Raw genomic sequence first — 20,293 nt, forward strand, 5'->3', positions numbered from 1 at the left:
CAGAGTACCCTTTATAATCCAGTGCTTCCCCGGAGCAGAGAAGCTACAACCTCTTCTCCAGAGCCTTCAATATGTCATTAACGAAGACGAACATCTCGCTACGGCCATCCCCACACTTCTTACCTTCAAACAGACCATTGTCCGCAGCAAACTACGCAGCCTTCAGCAGAACAGTGACCATGACACCACACAACCCGGCCAAAGCAACCTCTGCGAGACATGTCGGATCATCGACACAGATGTCATCATCTCACGTGAGAACACCATCCACCAGATGCATGGTACATACTCTTGCAAGTTGGCCAACATTGTCTACCTGATATGCGACAGGAAAGGATGTCCCAAGACATGGTACACTGGGGAGACCATGCAGACGCTATGACAACGATGAACGAACACCGCTCGACAATCATCAGGCAAGAGTGTTCTCTTCCTGTTGGGGAACACTTCAGCGGTCATGGGCGTTCAGCCTCTGATCTTCGGATAAGGGTTCTCCAAGGTGGCCTTCATGACACACGGCAACGCTGAGCAGAGACCGATAGCCAAGTTCCGCACATGAGGACAGCCTCAACCAGGATCTTGGGCTCATGTCACACTATATGTAACCCCCACGACTTGTCTCGGCTTGCAAAATCTCACTAACTGTTCTGGCTGGAGACGATACACACCTTTTTAACCTGTGCTTAACGCTCTCTCCACTCACATTGTCCGTACTTTTAAAACTTGATTACTTGTAAAGATTCGCATTCCAACCAATATTTTGTAAATTGAGTTTGTGTCTTTATATGCCCTGTTTGTGAACAGAACTCCCACTAACCTGACAAGGAGCAGCGCTCCGAAAGCTAGCGGCTTTTGCTACTAAATAAACCTGCTGGACTTTAATGTGGTGTTCCTACAAAGTTTGAAAGAGACAGGAACATGTCAGGATACTGGCCCACTGACATTTCTGTAGTTTTCCCAATTCATTGTTCCAACCCCTAGCCTGGGAAAATTCCATCCACTATTTCACCTGAGGGCTAACCAGAGTTTTATAAAGACTCAGTCTAACTCCTAACTCTCAATTAATAAAGCAAAACATCCAATTTGCTTTTAAAGAAGCCTTAACTTTTCCTACCATCTTCAAAGGTTTGTTATATCTGAATTTATCTGACAAAAAAAATCACCAGCAAGAAAAGCCAAGATACCACTGAGCAAAACAAATGCTGTAGGCCAATCTAAGAGATAAAGAGCCATTAGTGGAAGAACAAAGCTGAAGAGCTTCAGGATGCTATTGATAAGCATGACTGAAGGTCTTTAATTTGTCTGTGGCCCCAAAACGAGTACTACAATATTCATCCTCACAGCAGATGGCAATCAGCTCCTAAAATACAGGCCACAGATTCTTGCTTATTGAGCAGAGCACTTTACCAATCCCTGAAACAAGGATCCACAGTATGACAACACCACTGAATCACTCGCATAGCATCAGATTCTGGGCAAGCTTGCCCTTGATCCATCTCAGGTCTGCGTCACAAAAGCCATAAAACAACTGTCTGTGCTAAATCTCCAAGCACTGACATTCCACCTTAAGCATTCAACTACAGAGAAGGTAACATGGCTAGGAGAATCAGGGAATTGTGTCCCAAGATTAAATAATGCTTCCATAATTCATCTGCACAAACAGAAACTAAGGTCGTCCATCTGTGACAATTACTGTGGTATTTCACTTCGCTCCACAGCAAAAAAAATTCTTAAAAGAATATTCTCAACAGAATTATCACACATTTTATAGACTCTGTATTCAGACATACATTGTGGTTTTTGCACTGGATGAGGAACACTCAACATTATCATTGTGGTGCATCAAATTCAAATGCAAGTAAAGTGCTACAAACAGAACAAAGGACCTTAACATAGTGTTCACTGACCTTACCAAAGCCTTCAGCATAGTAAACTGTGAAGTCCCGTAGGAGATCCAGTACAAATACTGCTGCCTTAAAAAGATGATCCAGGCCATCCTGATGCAGCCCAAAGACAGATTTTGTACCAACCTACCCCTTCCTAGCCAGAAACTCCAAGATCACACAGAAACAACCAACAAAACACTCAACACAGTTCAGCAGTTGTGCTATCTTGGCAGCATCCTCTGCAACATCATGTTGGATGATTAAAAAGCCCACCACTTCACAAAAACAAGCTCAGCATTCAAAAGACTAATGCACATGCTTTGGAGAAAGTATGGAGTTTGTCTCAAAATAAAGGTCAAAATCTACTAAGCAATGGTTCTCATATGACTTCTCAGTGGCTATGAAGCACAGGTAACTTTCCAGTATCACAGAAAACAACTTGATGGATTCCACCTTTGCTGCTTAAGATCCATCTGCAAGTTCAAGTGTCAGGACAAAGTTTCTAACACCACATTTTTCACAAGGTCTGCACACCTGGAATGAAAAATGTGCCTGTTGAAGCTCAACTTCACCAGGTAAGCCATGGGGTCCGAAAAGAGGATTCCCATGTGCCAAAGATTATATTCTACAGCCAGTTGAGCTTGGGAACAGGCATCTTAGGATGTCACAAACTTAACTACAAGGACGTTCTGGAAAGCCAATCTCAGAGCCTGCAGGTTGCAGCCCACAACTCTGGTCAGATCTAAATGGAGAAGTCTCTTCTATCAGACGATATCAACATTTGAGGAGAACAGAATCAGGTCTATAGAGAGAACATGAGGACCCCATAAGGCCAGTGCCTGCATCCACCCCTCCAACAATGACTTTGTATGCAAGATTTGTAATCAAATACGTGAATCAAGATTTGGCTTAACGTCGTATAAGATGAAACCAACCAAGAAGTTGAACAATTGGTCATCATGCTGAACACTCATCAGTCAAAGCAACAGGAGAATGTATGAACGACTTGTTCTGCCACTGTCAAAGTTCCCTGTACAGGCATCTTCTGGGTCCCTCTGTGCCGACTTCACGTTTAAAACTGTCCATTTAGTTCATATCGCTGCTCCTCATTCTTCTTCTAAAATGTACCACTTCATACTTCTTTGCTGAATTTCATCTGCACTGCATTTTGCCTATTTCACTAGTTATCACTCCCCCTCCCACCCATTGTGCCTCAGTTCTTGCTTAATATCCAATATATCTCTAAATCTAATGAAAAGTTATCTGACTGGATATATTACCCGTTTCTCTTTCCACAGAAGCTACCACATCTGATTACTTTTCCAGCATTTTCTGTTCTTGTTCCTCCAATTAAGTACAGTTATACTTTAAATTAACAAAGCAAACACTAGTAATTCACTTTGAAGAGGGACAATGCTTTAATGAATCAATCCATGCTTCTCTATTCAGAAAACTTAGCTGGGTCAGTATTTAAACTCATAATTAATTTTGCTCCTCCCCACTTCCCAATAAATCTAAATAATAAACAGTCAACCATCTGCAAATTACTGTTTGCTATTATAAAGAATTTAGGTTCTGTGCTGATATACTGAGCAAACACATGATTATTTAGCACATGATTATGAAGCAGAGAATCTGCTGACAGACCAATAAAACAGTTCAAAACAAAGCCATTAGCTGATTGCCATAATGAAGTTTCACTGTTTCTTCAAACATCAATAATGGACTTTACTCTTATTTTGTATTTCTCCAACAAGACACATGCAAAAACTCAATTTACTGTTGATAGACTTCTACGTTAAAATTAATTTGTCCTACTAGGTATAAAGTTAAGTTTAAAAAACAGAAGTGTAAAATGTGTTAAAATTATTAAAGCACAAGTTTATTACCAAACCTCAAAGGAAATTTGAAAACCTGTTAGCAATCATTTCATAAATACTATCATACCAATGAAGTCCTGGCTCAAATGACTCGATGTTTAGAACATCACATTCTTTATATAATATTACATCTGACTCTCATGCCCACCATACAATTAGCTCTAGTCAACAGAAATACTCCATCAAAATAAAATTGAAAATAGCATTTCATCCAAAATTCCAATTTTATTTTGAAAACAACAGTCAACACATTTTTTATTGTGAAGGCTAGCGCATTAATGATTTTAAGTAGCAAGTGGGGATGGCCACTTAGACACTAGTTTAAGATCTGCTGCCAAATAAGCGGTACCAAGTTCCAAAACTGAGCCAAATCCATGTTTGAATATCAGAATTAGTAACATTGTTTTAAGATTGAAAGGTTAATTCTTGAAACAAATTATATAAAATGAAATATTTTAACAGTGTTAAATATCTGGAGTTTGAGATTTTATGCTCAGAAATTAAGATAAATTTAATAATAGGTGAAATGTAACACTAATTGTAGGCATTTTTAATCACAAACATCAACCTTCATATTTAATATTTTCAACTCTGTTCCTGTTTACAGAACCTTGGATGTTAGTTGTGTCACAAAGAACGATAATATCTTTTTAGCTGTGAGATTTGAAACAACAATCACACTGGGGAAGAAAAAAATACCATTTTTTCATTCCCTTCTGCACCATATGCAGGTCTTTGACTTTCTATGGACCCTGATGTACTTTTCGACTGAGCAATTGTAACTTGATTCAACTTGACCCTGCATTTTTGAATTTGCTCTTAAATTTACCCACCTCTCAATCTTCACAGCCTGATCTAGTGAAGCAGTTAATTAAATGCTGGATTGTTACATTTTCCAACTGGCAGCCCGGCGGCACAGTAGTTAGCACTGCTGCCTTTCAGCTCCAGTGACTCAGATTCAATTCCAGCCTCGGGTGACTATCTGTGTGGAATTTTCACATTCTCCCCATGTGTTTTTCCTCCGGTTTCCTCCCACAAGCCAAAGATGTGCAGGTTAGGTGATCTGGCCATACTAAATTGCGTCTTTGCCATGGTAAACGTGTGGGGTACAGGGATATGGCAGGAGAGACAGCCTTTTGAAATACTTTGTCACAGAGTCAGTGCAGACTTGATGGGTTGAGTGGCCTCTTCTGCACTGCAGGGATTCTATGATGTGTCTGACTTCACTGTAAAGCCACCAAATACTACCAGGACCCAAACACTTTTATTTAAAAGAGTTTCGCTAGTAAAAACGTAGTCACCATAGTCCCAGATGACCATAGGCAGCCCTTTGAGGGGGAGAGCTGACTGGTGGTGATTTACTCAAGGATCACACCTCACGTGAAGGGCAAGTTTGAGAAGGTGGGACTTTCATGAGTAACCTCAGCCAGAACAAGAATTGAACTTGTTCACAATCCAGCCGCCAGGCCAACTCAGTGAACTGGCTGGCAGATAATTCACTGATTCCCAACACATGTTCCATTCCATTTTGACAAAATCCAGGCTTCAAAACAGTAATCTTCAATCATTATGGACTGGTATTGCTTATTAGAAAACTTAAAGGCAAATCAATGACATGTCACACCACCTCTCTCCCAATTCCCAAATAGCTTTTTTCTTCCTCCCTTCATGTTCTTCTAGTTTCCAAAACTGCCCTTCACCCCAAGTCCTCTTGCCTTCAAGAATCCCAAAGTCTCACCTCGCACACAATGCCAGGTTTCCAGCCCCTCCCCAACTGCTTCCATATTCTCATAACGGGTGACCAGATTCCAAAAATGGAGGCTTCCCTCTCCTCTTTCCCCTTTGTGACCTATTATTTCATGGACCTGAAAGCCAATCCACTCCTAACAGTCCTGTCAAGCTGCAGGTCTTGAGCATAAAACCTTGTTTTGACAATCATGAGACAATGCTGCACATCAGAGATGCTGTCCTTTAAAATGACTTATAATACTGATGTCCCATCAATCTCATGGTACTTATTGAAAAATAAGTTCTCCTGATGTTCTGAATCACATCGCTCAACTAAAAGCACTGATGTTTGTAGGGCCCTGCTGTGACACTACTGTGCCGTTAAGAAACGTATGTTAATCATGTTTCTCTGCAGTTCCTTTAAGAGGAAGGCCTTTTGTGTTTGTTGTCGACCTGTCTGAGTTGATGTGCTTTTACTGTTGTTAGAGACATATAATAGCTTTTTGTTTATTTTTAATTTGGGTCCAATGCCCGTTTATAAGTTTTACAACCCTTTTGAATTGTTAGTGGAGGGAGGAATGATTGATAGGTCAAGTGGGATAATTTTTTTTCCCTCTCACAAGAAGGTGTTTGGATTCCAGGCTGGATGGAGTGCGTTTGTCTCTCTCCCTGGTATTAGAAATTCTGCTGGCTAGTTGGAAGCAACTTTTTTTGCCTATCTAGAGTGAAACCTTTGCTGTTGATAGTTTGCTAGCTAGAGGCAAGCAGTGGATCTATCTCGAGTTGGCTGGAAGCTCCAGGGCTGGGAATTCTCTATCCAAAGGACTAATTCACAGCAGATGTTTCAGAACTGCACAATCATGTGAACATTCTTCCTTTCTTAGCTGAATCTGGGATGAGTGTATGTTTTTAAGAGTGTTTGTTTGCTTGGAAAAACACATTGAGCTGTTAAGGTATACACAATATCAGGATTGTTTTATTCCTTGTTTGTAATTGGTAGAAGCTATTGATAATTGTCCTATTATACTTTAACTGTATTCTTGAATAAACTTTGTTTAATTAAAGCTCCCTGGTGGGTCATTTGAATCATACCTGGAGTGAAACATCTTACGCTTACCAATGCCAAAATTCAAAGTGCAAAACTTACGATCTAGGCTGACTTCATAAAACACCTTGAAGTTTCTGAACTGGATTATAATATTGCCAAGAGTAAAACTGCATATACACAAACTCCAAACTCTACATTCTTCTTCATGTGAAGGTCTCCCTTCACATTTTTTGCAGTCCCAAAAGCACTCTCTTCTCCGCTGCTCAACTCAAGTGCATTTTCACAAAGATAAGTGTATCAGAAAATGCTTCACCTTTTTATTACTAACTCTACACTTACTCCCTCCTTCCCCCTACCAAGCTACGAGGGCTAGCACCTTAAAGAGATTCATTAGAAAGTATAAGAAGATTTTGTGCCTTCAGGTATTCCTGCAATTGCTGATTTCACACAGAAGTGATCTAATGTCTGAAAATCCATCCTAATGTAAATTCACCAGTGCCACAAATGAAGAGAAACAAAACTCAGAGGACCAGACATAAAACAACTCACCTAATGGATTTCTGTAAAGAAAACTAGGAAACTGCATGCTAAGGACATTGGGAAGCTTCACCTTGTTCATCTGATTATCAGTGTAGAGAAATGCCATAAATGGTATCTTAAACTTTCCCATATCTGCAAGCAACTTCATGAGGTGGAGAAGAGTTCATTCCAAAATTGCTGGATGAATTCAAGATACTCAGATCATGTTCTGGTTACTAGAAGCAAAATTATAATGCGCTCTTGCTGTTACTAAGAAAATGAACTTTAGCCTCCACACATTTCTACAGTTCTTATTAGAGAAAGGATTTAGTGCAGAAAAATCATTGTTCTTTATCTTTCTGTTTGGCTGAATAAGAAAATAAGCTCTCGGCATTTCTGGAATATGATCTAGTTGGTATTGAACTTCATACAAATTAGTTCAAAAAGTTCCAAAATTAATTTTGTATTTCTGGATAATATGCTTATATAAATAATTCAAATAATAGATCATCTCTGTCTACAATATATATGCATGGTACAGTATTGAGTCAGTATGGGTATTATCATTTCTGTTGATATTAGAGATATGAACTGCATTTGTTTCAGTTTATTAATAAAATCTCAAGTGAACATCTGAAAGGTTGGTTGATAGTCTCTGATTTATTAAAGGAGAAATTTTGAGCGATCAAACACTGCACAGAAACTAAGTTAAAGTTTATTTATTAGTGTCACAAGTGGCTTACATTAGCACTGCAATTAAGTTACTGTGAAAATCCCCTAGTCGCCACACTCCGGTGCCTGTTTGGGTACACTGAGGGCGAATTTAGCATGGTCAATGCACCTAACCAGCATGCCTTTTGGACTGTGGGAATAAACCGGAGAATTCAGAGAAAACCCACACAGACACAGGGAGAACATGCTGACTCTGCACAGTGACCCAAACTGGGAATCGAGCCCAGGTCTCGGGCGCTGAGGCAGCAGTGCTAGCCACAAACTGTTGTTTCACTTAGAAATAATTATTATTCACAATTCTTACATTGTAACTTCATAAAACCCTTTCAATTTTTAAATATTCGCTTCAGAATCTGATTCCTGTGTTTAAAGTAACTGATCGATACATTTATCTTATCATAACAAAGATTGAATTCAGACATTAGGTAGGTTCTTTCAGAATCTTTCACATTATGAACTATCAAAATGTAATTGTACACGCCGATCTAGGTTTACAAATGCGGGAAACAGTTCAAAATTTATGCTTATTTTGAGCATGAGCTATCAAATCTCACTTTGGTTGCCATAAATTATAAATCAGGGCAACCACTTTAAAAGAAGTCTAAAAATACTTACACAGTGCAATTCTTTTGTAATTTCCTGCAGAGAAGTACAATTGCGTGGCTGACAATTCATTATTATCAGGACAAGAAATAAACTTAGCATGATCACAAACATAAACCCCGAGAAACAACATTTAATTCCACTCACGCTGGTCCAAACTGAATGGATAAATAGTATCCGTCCTTTCTTGCATGTGTCTACCTTGAAAAGTCATACTCCCAACCATTTCACGTTAAAGCCAAATGTTCAGATGTGAGCTTTGTAAACTAGTCAAAAATTAATCCCCTCAAACCTTCCTGCAGTTCATAACAGAGAACACAGATGTCATTTCAACAGTAATGGGAATCACAATACCACGGGGAACTATGGAATAGCTGCAAAATTTTTGTAATGCTATTAGATAGAGCGCGAATAGGCTAAAGTATTTAATAAGAAAAAAAGAACAGCAGCCAAAATCCTGTGCAATCATCAGGCTACAGTCAAGTCATCCCTAAAGAGCAAAAACATTGTACTCACTAAAGCATCTATGAGGACCTCCGCCCCTTCTTCACTCTCATGAAGGGTATCTATATCAGTCAGCTCCTGCAGCAGGTCCACAACCGCAATGGATACATGTAGCAGTTCGTCAAAGATCACATAACACATTTTTAAAATCTGCATGCAAATAAGGCTATTGAACGGAGATAACTTTTTAAAAAATAACATACAACCTGCTTAAATATAGATTAACATAATTAATATATAACCCTCATTGGTCTCTTCATAAAAATCCTTTAACCATGTTAAGAGTTGCTCAGTTAGAATTAGGCATGAATAATGGACATGGACCAAAACAAAAACTCCTGAGGTAGGTCATACAAGGGGTTTTCTACGTGGAAAAGGATCACAAAACTTGCCCACATCATTGATGTGCTTGTGACGTTCATAGGTCTATTACAGGACACACTAAAAAATACTGATGCTCAGATGGAATAGCTATTTGCAAACAATGTCCTGAAAGTTGTGTTCTGGACTGGCCGAATTAAGCCAATGTTGCATCACTATGTGATAAAGACATTCAGCATTCTAAATATTTTGGATAACTGTTGCATACTGTGGGTTGTCTAGAGATTTTACTTCACAGCTACCCAACATCAAAAGGATATCAGTATTTTCATGACCGAGCAGACCAATCAGGGACTGCACGGCATTGAGTTCTACTAGCAAATGATAGAGATCAGGCATGGTTGCAATCACATGCATTTCCTGTATAATATCGTTTAAATCCAGCTCTGACTCCATGAATCTGCAAATCAAGCAGAACAGGGCAGAATTAAATGTTTGGATAACATTACGGAATAAATGGCAGGCTAAATATATTTTATTGACTTGCAATTTTACAAAAAAGACATTTCTATTATAAAGTTCAAGGGTAAAGATAGATAAGGACACAGGTCGCATATCTGCTTTACTGAAAGGCAAAACAAATACACAAAGACATATTTAAAAATATGTAGCTACAAGGAACTATTGTAGACAGTGGTATTCGCAAGGCTCACAGTATCTGTATAAATTGCTCAATTTTTAAGATAATCTTTTAATCATACTTCTACCTTGTACTTCACTATAAAGAAACACTTTCAATCTTCATTCTATTCTACATCCAAGAGAGGGAGCATACATAAAATGTTGATATCTATTGAAATAAAATTGGACAACTATGGCACAAATATGAAACAAAAATTATTTGTGGAAATCCATTTAGATTTTATGTGGAGAGTATTTTTCATTGCGATATCAGAAATTGTAGGAATTCCACAACTTAGGGTCAAGATGGTTGAAGCCAAAACTTATCTATGATAGAACAAAAGAGGATGGGGGTTGCACAAGGGGCAAAGTTTGGAGAAATCCAAGTTTTCAACAGATTGGAAGGCTAGAGATGGTGACAAAAACAGATTTCAGTTCTCTTTTCTGTTTGTTGCATTTCCCAGCTCATCACCATACTGGGGTCCCTTTTCATTGAGTGAAGGATATTCCAATTCTGGGATGAAAAGTACCAAGAACAAGAAAGCCATCAATAAGAAAGCGAAGGAAGATGATCAGAAAATAATAGCACGAGAGGACTGTTTTCAGCCTCTCTGGCATTCGCACTCACACTTGGAACTCTCAGAGCCTTTGATGCCTCTCCATCAGATATTTATCCCCTTCCTTTTCATATCAAATAAAAATCTTTCTCAAAACAGGCACATGTGGTGAAGGAGCCCTCAGCTTAAAAATCTTGTTCCATCCTTGGTTCTTCCGCTTCACTGGCTGATCCTTTCACTGTGCCACTGCAAGTTCATTTCCTGGAGCTGCAAAGAATGAGGTCCCCCCACTCCTCTCCCTATTCATTTGAGCCTCAATTTCTCAACTCTTAGTTCTTGTTCTTTGCCCCTTGATTATGCCACTTTATTACCTGCTCACCTCACCTTCCGCTGCATCTCTTTGATGTTACTCCTGTCTCTGCAATTGAGCTCCAACCTCCAAATTGCTAGCACCTACTCTTTCCTTGAACTCCTACTCTCTCTTTCTTTGTACTTTGTAAGTTTTCCTAGTTTCAAAGTTCAGTTTGTATCTACTATAATGCAAGAAACTTGTGGGTGTCTCTATTTTTGGAGGCATCTGTTGTATTGCAGAGGGATCTGGGTGTCTCTTCGCAGGTACAGCATTTAATTAGGAAAGTTAATAAAATGTTTCTGTTTACTGCAAAGGGAGTTGAATACAAAATAGGGAGGTTATGCTTCAGCTGTCAGGACAATTGGCGAGGCTACATTATTCAGGTAGAAGAACGTACAACAGAAGCAGTTCAAAGAAGGTTTACTAGACTAATACAAGGATTGAGCAGGTGAGAAAAAATTGGACAAACTATGCTTTTATCGGCTGGAATTTAAAAGACTTGATTGAAACCTTTAAGATCCTCAGGAGGCTTGACAGGGTGGATTTGGAGTGGATGTTTCCTCTTGTCAGAGAATCTAGAACTGGGGACCACTGCTTAAAAATAAAGCGTTGCCCATTTAAGACAGGGATGAAGAGAAAAGTTTTCTCTCAGAAGGTAGAGTGTCTTTGGAAATTGCTTCCTCAAAGAACAGTGGAAGCAAAGTCTCTGAATATTTTTAAGGTAGAGGTAGATAGTTCTTGATAAACAAGAGGATATAAGGTTATCGGGGGTAAGCAGGAGGCGACAATTAGATCTTATTGAATGGTGGTGCAGGTTCAAGAGACTGAGTAGCCTACACCTTCTCCTACTTGCCTTAATGTACACAACTGCTTGTAAAAATCTTAAACATAAAAAGATCTGCAGTGCATAGCTGCCCATTGAGAGCTAGAACTCAGAACAAGAACCAAAATAGTAAAGCCAAAAGCAGCAGCTCTCACTTCTACCCAGGTGACTCAAAATAAAGAGATCAAGGAGGTGGCATTTCCCTTAACTCTCTTTAAAAGAAATCTGCCAGCAGTCCAATTATGCTGGTACTATTAGATGAAAAATAGTTAGCTGCCTTGGTTAATTCCATTATCACCAACAGGAAAATCACATACAATGAATTTATTTTGCTGATGTTCCATCAAAGGCTAATAAAGCAATTAAAACAGTTGTATCACACAGGTGATATGAAACTCAAGCCATGAATAATCACTTGAACAATGATCAATACTGACAAACAAGAAATTATTCATTTGTACTACTATTGCTGCCACAATTCCTATAATAGGAAGGAAAAGCAAAGAATACTTTTTTTTGTTTTTTAGGGACGCAAAGAATACATTTTGAATGCCTTAAAATATACATTTTAATAAAACAGGTGTGAGTTATTGTGAGAATTGATAAACGCAAGTGCTTACTTCTCTGGATTCTCTGGGAATTTGATGCGCAGTTCCTGGTTTTTATAGGCCCTCTTTTCAAATGTTAGGATCATCTTCTTCACTGAGCTTTCATCCAAAGGTTCTGCCTAAAACAAAAGAAATACATTTAATCATTAAGGAAACATTTCTTCTCGGCATCTGCTACCAAAGTGAGGTCTATCACAATCAAGTTGATTCTTTCAGTATTCTTCCACACTCAACTTCAAAAGAATACTTCAAACAAGTGTCTGTACGGTAGCTCTCTTGCTCTACATAGAAAAAGAATAATACAAACAAAATACTTGCATCATCCTTGCTATTCAACAAATGGGGAGATTTATTCCAATGGATCAATCATTCTAAACATTCAGAAAGCTAACTCAATTGTTTTCATAAATTTCCTAGGCCAATTCTAAATTAGTGGTACAGTCACAAAGTGTCAAAAGGCCAGATCTTCTGGTTTCCAGATTGTCAAAGATCAGATAGACTGCCCCCCCGCCCGCCGCCAAACTTCTCAGAAGTCTGAAAGCATTGACTCAGTGAGCAATTCTCTTGCACCCCAGGATCCTCCAAAAGAGCCTCCAATTCCAAGTCAGAGACTCAGACTTTGGATAGTTCTGACATTTTTTCCTGACGTTACCTAGGAAATGTTAGACAGTAAAATCCTTGTCTAACTCTTGTAAAACTCCAGAACTGATCTGCATCCCACTCTCCCAACTCTCACTACCCCTTTGATCCCAACCTAACTAGCCCACATCACCTGGCTAGCCCCACCATACCCACCTTTCCCCACTGACCCTCCCAAGTCATCACCCTTAACTCATCCATCCTATCCCATAGAATCCCTACAGCGCTGGAGGAGACCATTCAGCCCATCAAGAATGCACTGAATCTCCGACACAGCATCTTACACAGGCCCCATTCCTGCCCTATTCCCATAACTCCACACATTTATCCTTCTAATCCACCTAACCTGCACACCTTTGGACTGTAGGAGGAAACCAGAGAACTTGGAGGAACCCCATGCAGCTATGCACAGAATGTGCAAACTGCAGTCAACTAAGGCTAGAATTGAAGCAGGGTTCCTGGCATTGAGGCAACAGTGCTAACCACTGTGCTGCCATGCCCCCTTACACACTGATCTAACCCACCCTACAATGCAAATTCATGAACATACTGAAAAACTGTTTTAATATTTCAAAGCTTTTCAATGAGTGAATACAAAGCAGATTAAGATAGCTGGTACCACAAAATGGGAATGAGGCTTCAGTGGGATTCATTTTGCTGACGCCTCCAAGGTTTCCTGAACTGACAATTCCACAGGGTCCTCCATTCAAAGACCAGCCAGAAAATTTGGACAAAATGGGCACTGTCCTGTCTAATCAGAATTAGAAATGAGGTTCTGGCCCAATCAGAAGATCTGACCAATGTGCCTATCAATTTCCGATAATGCATTGTTACAACCAAAGCTCAACACTGAGGTGCAGACATTAGCTACATCAAATCTGAAGTAGTTCAGCACACGCATCCACTAAGAACAGGACTGCTATAGAGTTTGGGAAGATACTTTGGCCAGTCTGTGATAAATTAAAAACCAGACCTGAGATAAAAAGAAAGCCTTCTAAAAATTGTATACCTAATAATGTTTTGAAAATTAGAGAATCGTGATAGCAATTTATGAACCAAATGTGTTCTCAGAGAATACTCAAAAAAAGTAAACTTCAGAATTCGCAGCACAATAAAAATATTTTGTGAGGAGTGGGGAGGGGGCAGGTTTATACTCAAGAAAGATGCCCATGTTAAAAAACTGAGCTCAAAGGGTTAGCACTGAAGTTGCAATGAGCCACCACAGAATTTTCAAATTAGTGATATCATTATTATGCAGATTAGATGCAGATGAGATCTTAAGCAGTATTCTAAATTGATTTCCAGGAAAAAAACAAAGTTCAGAAATATAATTTTTAATTACATTCTATATGCTGAGTGCATATCAGCTCATATTGATTTCAAACAAAAAACAATTTTAATTGCAGCTAGCCAAAACAATCATACTGAAAACATCAAAAGCTTTACATCTTATCACCAGTGCCCATGTTTACATGAAACTACCAATTATCTAAATTTACTAAATGAAAAACATTGGCTCCAATTACAAATTTGACATAGAACTTTCAAGGCCCCTTTGGACCAGTTGTTCTGCTAGTTTGAACATACCTTCAAAAAAAAACATTGACCCGTATGATTTGGACCAATTTTTTGCATCATGCACAAGTATACAGCTTCACTCATTCAGAAGACAGCCAAAGCTTGCACCAAGTGGAGAGATTTAATTTGTTTATTTCACAGTAAGGTGAATGGACAAAACAACATTTATCGCTTGATTCATTTCGTACATGAGTTTGACTTTATCAGTAATACAACGCAAAAAGCATTTCGGCTCTCCCACTTCAGTGGGTCATCTTGACTTGACAAGAGATAATCTATCCTCCAGGGTTCTAAAACTGTGTTCGAGTAACAACCTTCACCCTAAAGTGCTTTTGCAGCTGATTTCATTCTCCAAAATCTTGTCATTCTGAATCCACCATCCCAATTTGGCAATGACCAATGACTCCTGTTTAGTTTAAATTAATGGCACTGTTGAAGCTGCATTTAGATTGTCAAAATGTCGAACAATTTATTTATTTCCAGAACATTGGTTCAGACAATATGTTGGATTGAAAGTCACATTTAGCTCAATAATGGCATTCTCAATGACCCACATGGCTTAGACTCTGAATATTGGCCTCACATTGTGATACATATTTTTCTCATGCAGAGCTCCTCATGATGTCCATTTCATTGTTGGCAGTGAGGAGAAAAAGCCCAGTGGTCTAAGAGGCCTCCTGGCCCTATCACCAGTCAGGGGCAAGGTCAGATGTATACAAGTTATGCCCAAAAAAACTCACCTCAAACTCAAACGATCACTCCTGATAGCTTTTTCAGGCTACCAAGTGTTTATCAGTGTCAGATGATATTGACAAGAAACATACCTCATCTCATCTGTAGGTTCCCCAACAATCCCATTCTTCAAGGTAGCAACAATTTTCAGTTACCTCAGTGACTTCCCTCTAATGTACGGTCAGATGGGGAGTTGTTCATTGAGAATTGCAGTGTGTAGCCCTGCTCACAATTCCTCACATAATGAAGGGGTCCTTGTCCTGTCAGAAAGTCAATGTAGACCCAATGGACCGAATGCCTTCCTTCTGCACTGTAGCGATTCTATGATTGGCAACAAGGCATGAATAACATCTAGGTTGCGCTGATAATGATAGATAGCCTTCTTGTCACCCAAGTACTAGACAATGACCATCACCCAAAAGAGACAGCCCAACCACCTCACATGGGTTTTTTTTTATAAGTTCAATAATATTACCAATCTTGAATCACACCTCGTCATTGCACCAACTGCTGCTCTTCCTCAAGTAGATGTAAAATATCCCATGGCAAAGCAGAAGAGTTTTTGTTGTTGTTCTGGCAAATAATTATCCCACAATCAACATCATCAGAACAGATTATTTGGTCATTTTCAGATTTCTGCTATGGGATCTTGCTGTGCACAAATTGGTAGTTGTGGTTCCTCTGCTTGTGAATGCTTCTTTTAGACTGGGCTCTTCCTTTCTCTGGATGAGATGGCCTCTGTGATTGTTTTGCCTTCTCTCTGCTGTTCTGAAAATAAGATATTTTCTATTTCAAGCCAATTTTTCTCCTATGACTACAAAATCAATGCTGTCATTATCCATGCAAATGATTTGATGGTGCAAGTCACTATCACACAATGCAGACTGAATGACACAAACAGTCTCTTCCAAGCTCACTACTCAAGTCCTCTTGCTAACCAGTCAGTACTCTCCAACTTGTTCAGGGTCATTTTCTTCACAGGATGCTGCTACTTTAACAAGGCAGAAATTCAATTAATCATTTGGTAGTACAGAATTCAAGTATTGCTGAGAAACAACATTTTTCATTTTACAATTCAGGACATCATAACAATACCAGTGGTAGGGGAAACAACAATTATTTGCGACTGGTTAACAAAAAGATTTAAGTGGCATTGTGACTGCCCTGATAAGTGCAAGATAAAAAGCTTTGGCAAAATGTTTTTTCTTCAGCAATAGTCAACGAAGGAATCCTTGCCACGGGAGCAGGCAAATGATTCACAATTCTGACTGGATGAGTAGTGAGCTTAGGAGACAAAATCTGTCAGGAGCTGCATCCCTCCTGTTCCTCCAGAAATGAGATTTATGATCGGAAGAAAAGCCAGGGGTGACAGGGAGAAAAAGAACCTGTGATTGGAGGCACTAGAGGAGTTATTCTAGCTGGTCCCACTACCTCTACGCAGGAGGCTATTGGCTGCACCATTGCAAATCTGAAATGGGGTTGAAAGCTGAAGAAACCACAATAATGATGCTGGAAACCAGGCCCAGGGAAGCTACCACACAACCTCATGCCAACCTGGACTCGACTGCAGTCTGAGGGGTTCAGGGCTCTTGGCAAATCTTTCACCTTTGTGTGGTGACTGTCCAGATGCGTTTGTAGGATGTCATTTTGCAGAGATGAGAAATAGAAAAAATTTGTAGAATCACCAGTTAAAGGGAGGGTTCAGGGTCTGCGTCCAAGTCTGGGTATCATTCATTATTTGATGGTTAGCTTGGTGCAGCAACATAAATTTGTTTATAGTCCCCTTGTTGCAAAGTTGGACTGTTGGAAATCAGCATCCTGATATGTGCTTCAGCACTCATTTTAAACAGAAGCACTGAGGGGGAAGAAACTTCAACTTGACAGAACACAACAAAAGGATGCAAGAGAGTGCTAATTGCTTGCAATTAAATTTTAAAAGGGTCCGCAGATGTGAGACTGATCGCCATCAAGTTACCTTCTGCCAAGTATTCAATTTTTCATCTTGGAAACAGCGTATGGAACATGTATTCATAATAAATGAATAAAAATATGTTGTTACAAAGATACATTTATAGTACATACACACACACTTTGATTTTTGTGTTCCTAAATTTCAAATTTTTAAAAAACTAATTATGCTCTTACATTTGAAGATTCTGAAGGAAATCAAAGGAAAAAATACTGAAGATACTGATTGTAACTTTACAAAATTCTGTGATAACTAACACATTGGCATAAGAGAGGTCAGCAACTCAGATTCTCTCTTGAAAGAAAATGAGGTAGGAATATCAGAAAGGTCATAAAACAGTTAAGCTTACAACACTTGTTGGCAACTATGAGAACCTATTAAATTAAACCATAAAAAATTTTAAACATTTGGAGAAACAGATCCATAAGAACAAATCAGCATGGAATTCTGAAAGTCATGCAATATTCAAACAACCTCACAGAAATCATTAAATAAGAAATGACAGGTAAAGCAAATATGGAGGATATAGTTTATATATATTGTCAAAACACATTGCATTTGATTATCTCGAGACCCTTAAGGTAGTGATTAAGAAAATTGTACATGGAATTAAGATCATTGTGGATACATCGACAGAGAGATGATAGAGGCAAAAGTGAAAGATGGGGTAAAAGTCCTCATCATTCACCCTGTTTTACATATGTCTTGAAATTGACTCAGAATCAAGGCATAACATTAAATTCATATGGGTAGAGAGAAAATTCAGCTTAAACAAATAGAGCGAGGGACTTCACATGCAAACGCACAGGTAATTTAAAAAGATCAGTGCAAATCAAGAATGCCATAAAATGGCATACAACTTTTGTTTTAGTGATTTACGCCTCTTGACTTAGAACCAAAGCGTCATAATCTGTCTAAGATTTTATTTAGGCTGAAATTGAACTGGTGTACACAGTTAACATAGAAACATAGATGATTAGGAGCAGGAAGAGGCCATTCAGCCCTTCAAGCCTGCTCTGCCATTCATTACGATCCTGGCCGATTGTCCAACTCAATAGCCTAATCCTGCTTTTTCCCCATAACCTTCGATCTCATTCACCCCAAATGCTAGACCCCAATTGCCTCTTCAATACGATCAATGTTTTGGCATCAACTACATCCTGTGGTAATGAATCCCGCAGGCTTACCACTCTTTGGATGAAGAAATGTCTCTTCTCCATTCTAAATGGTCTACCCTGAATCCTCAGACTGTGACTGCTGGTCCTGGACTCCCCCACCATTGGGAACATCCTCCCTGCATCTACCTTGTCTAATCCTATTAGAATTTTATAAGTCTCTACGAGATTCCTCCCCCCCCCTCATTCATCTGAACTCCAATGAAAACAATCCTAACCTAGTCAATCTCTCCTCCTACATCAGTCCCGCCACGCCCAAAATCAGCCTGGTAAACTTTTGCTGCATTCTTTTGAGAGCAGGAACATCCTTCCTCAGAAAGGGAGACCAAAACTGCACACAATACTCTAGGTGTGGTCGCACCAAGGCTTGTATAATTACAACAACACATCCCTGCTCCTGTACTCGAAATGTCTCGCAATGAAGGCCATTTGCCTTTACCGTCTGCTGTACCTGCATGTTTACCTTCAGTGAGTGGTGCACAAGGACACCCAGATCCCGCTGCACACTCCGTTCTCCCAATTTACAGCCATTCAGGGAGTAATCTGCCTTCTTGTTTTTGTTTCCAAAGTGAATAATTTCACATTTATCCAAATTATACTGCTCCTACCACTGATTTGCCCACTCACCCAACCCTGTCCAGATCAGGCTGAATGATCTCTGCATCTTTGTCACAGTTCACCCTCCCACCCAACTTGGTATCATCTGCAAACTATGAGATGTTACTTTTTGTTCCCTCATCTAAATCATTAATATATATTGTGAATAGCTGGGGTCCCAGCACCAATCCTTGTGGCACCCTACTAGCTACTGCCTGCCAATTTGAAAAGCACTCATTAATTTCTACTGTTTCCTCTCTGCCAACAAGTTTTCTATCTATCTCAATACACTTCCTCCAATCTCATGTGATTTAATCTTGCATGATAATCTCTTATGTGGGGCTTTGTCGAATGCTTTCTTAAAGTCCAAATATACCATATCGACTAGCCCCTCCCCCTGGTCAACTCTACTAGTTACCTATTGGAATTATTTGAAAATGTTTGTCAAGCATGATTTCCCTTCATAAATCCATGCTGATTCTGGCTGATCCTGCCACTGCTTTCTAAGCGCTCTGCTATAAAGACCTTGATAATGGATTCGAGAATTTTCTCCACTACCAATGTTATGCTTACTGGTCTATAATTCTGTTTTCCCTCTACCGCCCTTTACAAATATTGGAGCGACATTAGCTACCCTCCAATCTGCAGGAACTGTTCCAGTGCCTATAGAATCCTGGAAAATGACCATCAATGTATCCACTATTTTTAGAGCCATTTTCTTAAATACTCTGGGATGTATACCATCAAGCCCTGGAGATTTATCCGTCTTCAATGCTATCAATTTTTCCAGCACCATTTCTCTACTAATATTGATCTCCCTCAGTTCTTCCATCTCACTAAACCTTACATTCCCTAACATTTCTGGCACTTAATTTATGTCCTCTTTTGTGAAGACAGAACCAAAGTATGTATTCAGTTGCTTGGCCATTTCTTTGTCCCCTATTATACATTCCCGTTTGTCTGTAGAGGACTTACATTTGACTTCACCATCTTCCTCATCAAGTATCTATAGAAACTCTTAATGTCAGCCTTTATGTTCCCTGCAAGCTTACTTTTGTACTGTAACTTCCCCTTCTTAATCAATACCTTGGTCCTTCTTTGCTAAATTCTAAACTGCTCCCAAGCTTCAGACCTATTACTTTTCTTGGCCAATCTGTAGCCTTCTTCCTTAAATCAGATACTCTCTCTAATTTCCTTTGCAAGCCATGGATTGGCCCTCTAACCCATTTTGCTTTTGTGCTAGGAAGAAATAAACAGTTGCTGCAGTTCCCCTACGTGTTTCTTGAATGTTTGCTATTGCCTATCTACTGTCACCCCTTTAATTAACTCTCCCCAATCTATCAAGGCCAACTCACGCCTCA

The 20,293-nt window shown here is 39.3% G+C and overlaps 1 protein-coding gene across 1 annotated transcript in view; it reads right to left on the reverse strand.

Annotated features, from left to right (window-relative positions):
• The window catches only part of ctnnbl1 (catenin, beta like 1), a 178,219-nt gene that overhangs the window by 120,557 nt on the left and 37,369 nt on the right, over positions 1-20,293 (reverse strand). The window contains exons 3-5 of the mRNA XM_080205037.1: positions 12,255-12,361; positions 9,542-9,681; positions 8,913-9,010 (exon numbers count right to left, since the gene is read on the reverse strand). Coding sequence (XP_080061163.1) covers positions 8,913-9,010; positions 9,542-9,681; positions 12,255-12,361 — 345 coding nt within the window. The remainder of the gene's footprint in view (positions 1-8,912; positions 9,011-9,541; positions 9,682-12,254; positions 12,362-20,293) is intronic.

This window comes from Carcharhinus amblyrhynchos, chromosome 16, assembly GCF_965287045.1.
Source record: "Carcharhinus amblyrhynchos chromosome 16, sCarAmb.v2.hapA, whole genome shotgun sequence".
NCBI classification, from domain to species: domain Eukaryota; kingdom Metazoa; phylum Chordata; class Chondrichthyes; order Carcharhiniformes; family Carcharhinidae; genus Carcharhinus; species Carcharhinus amblyrhynchos.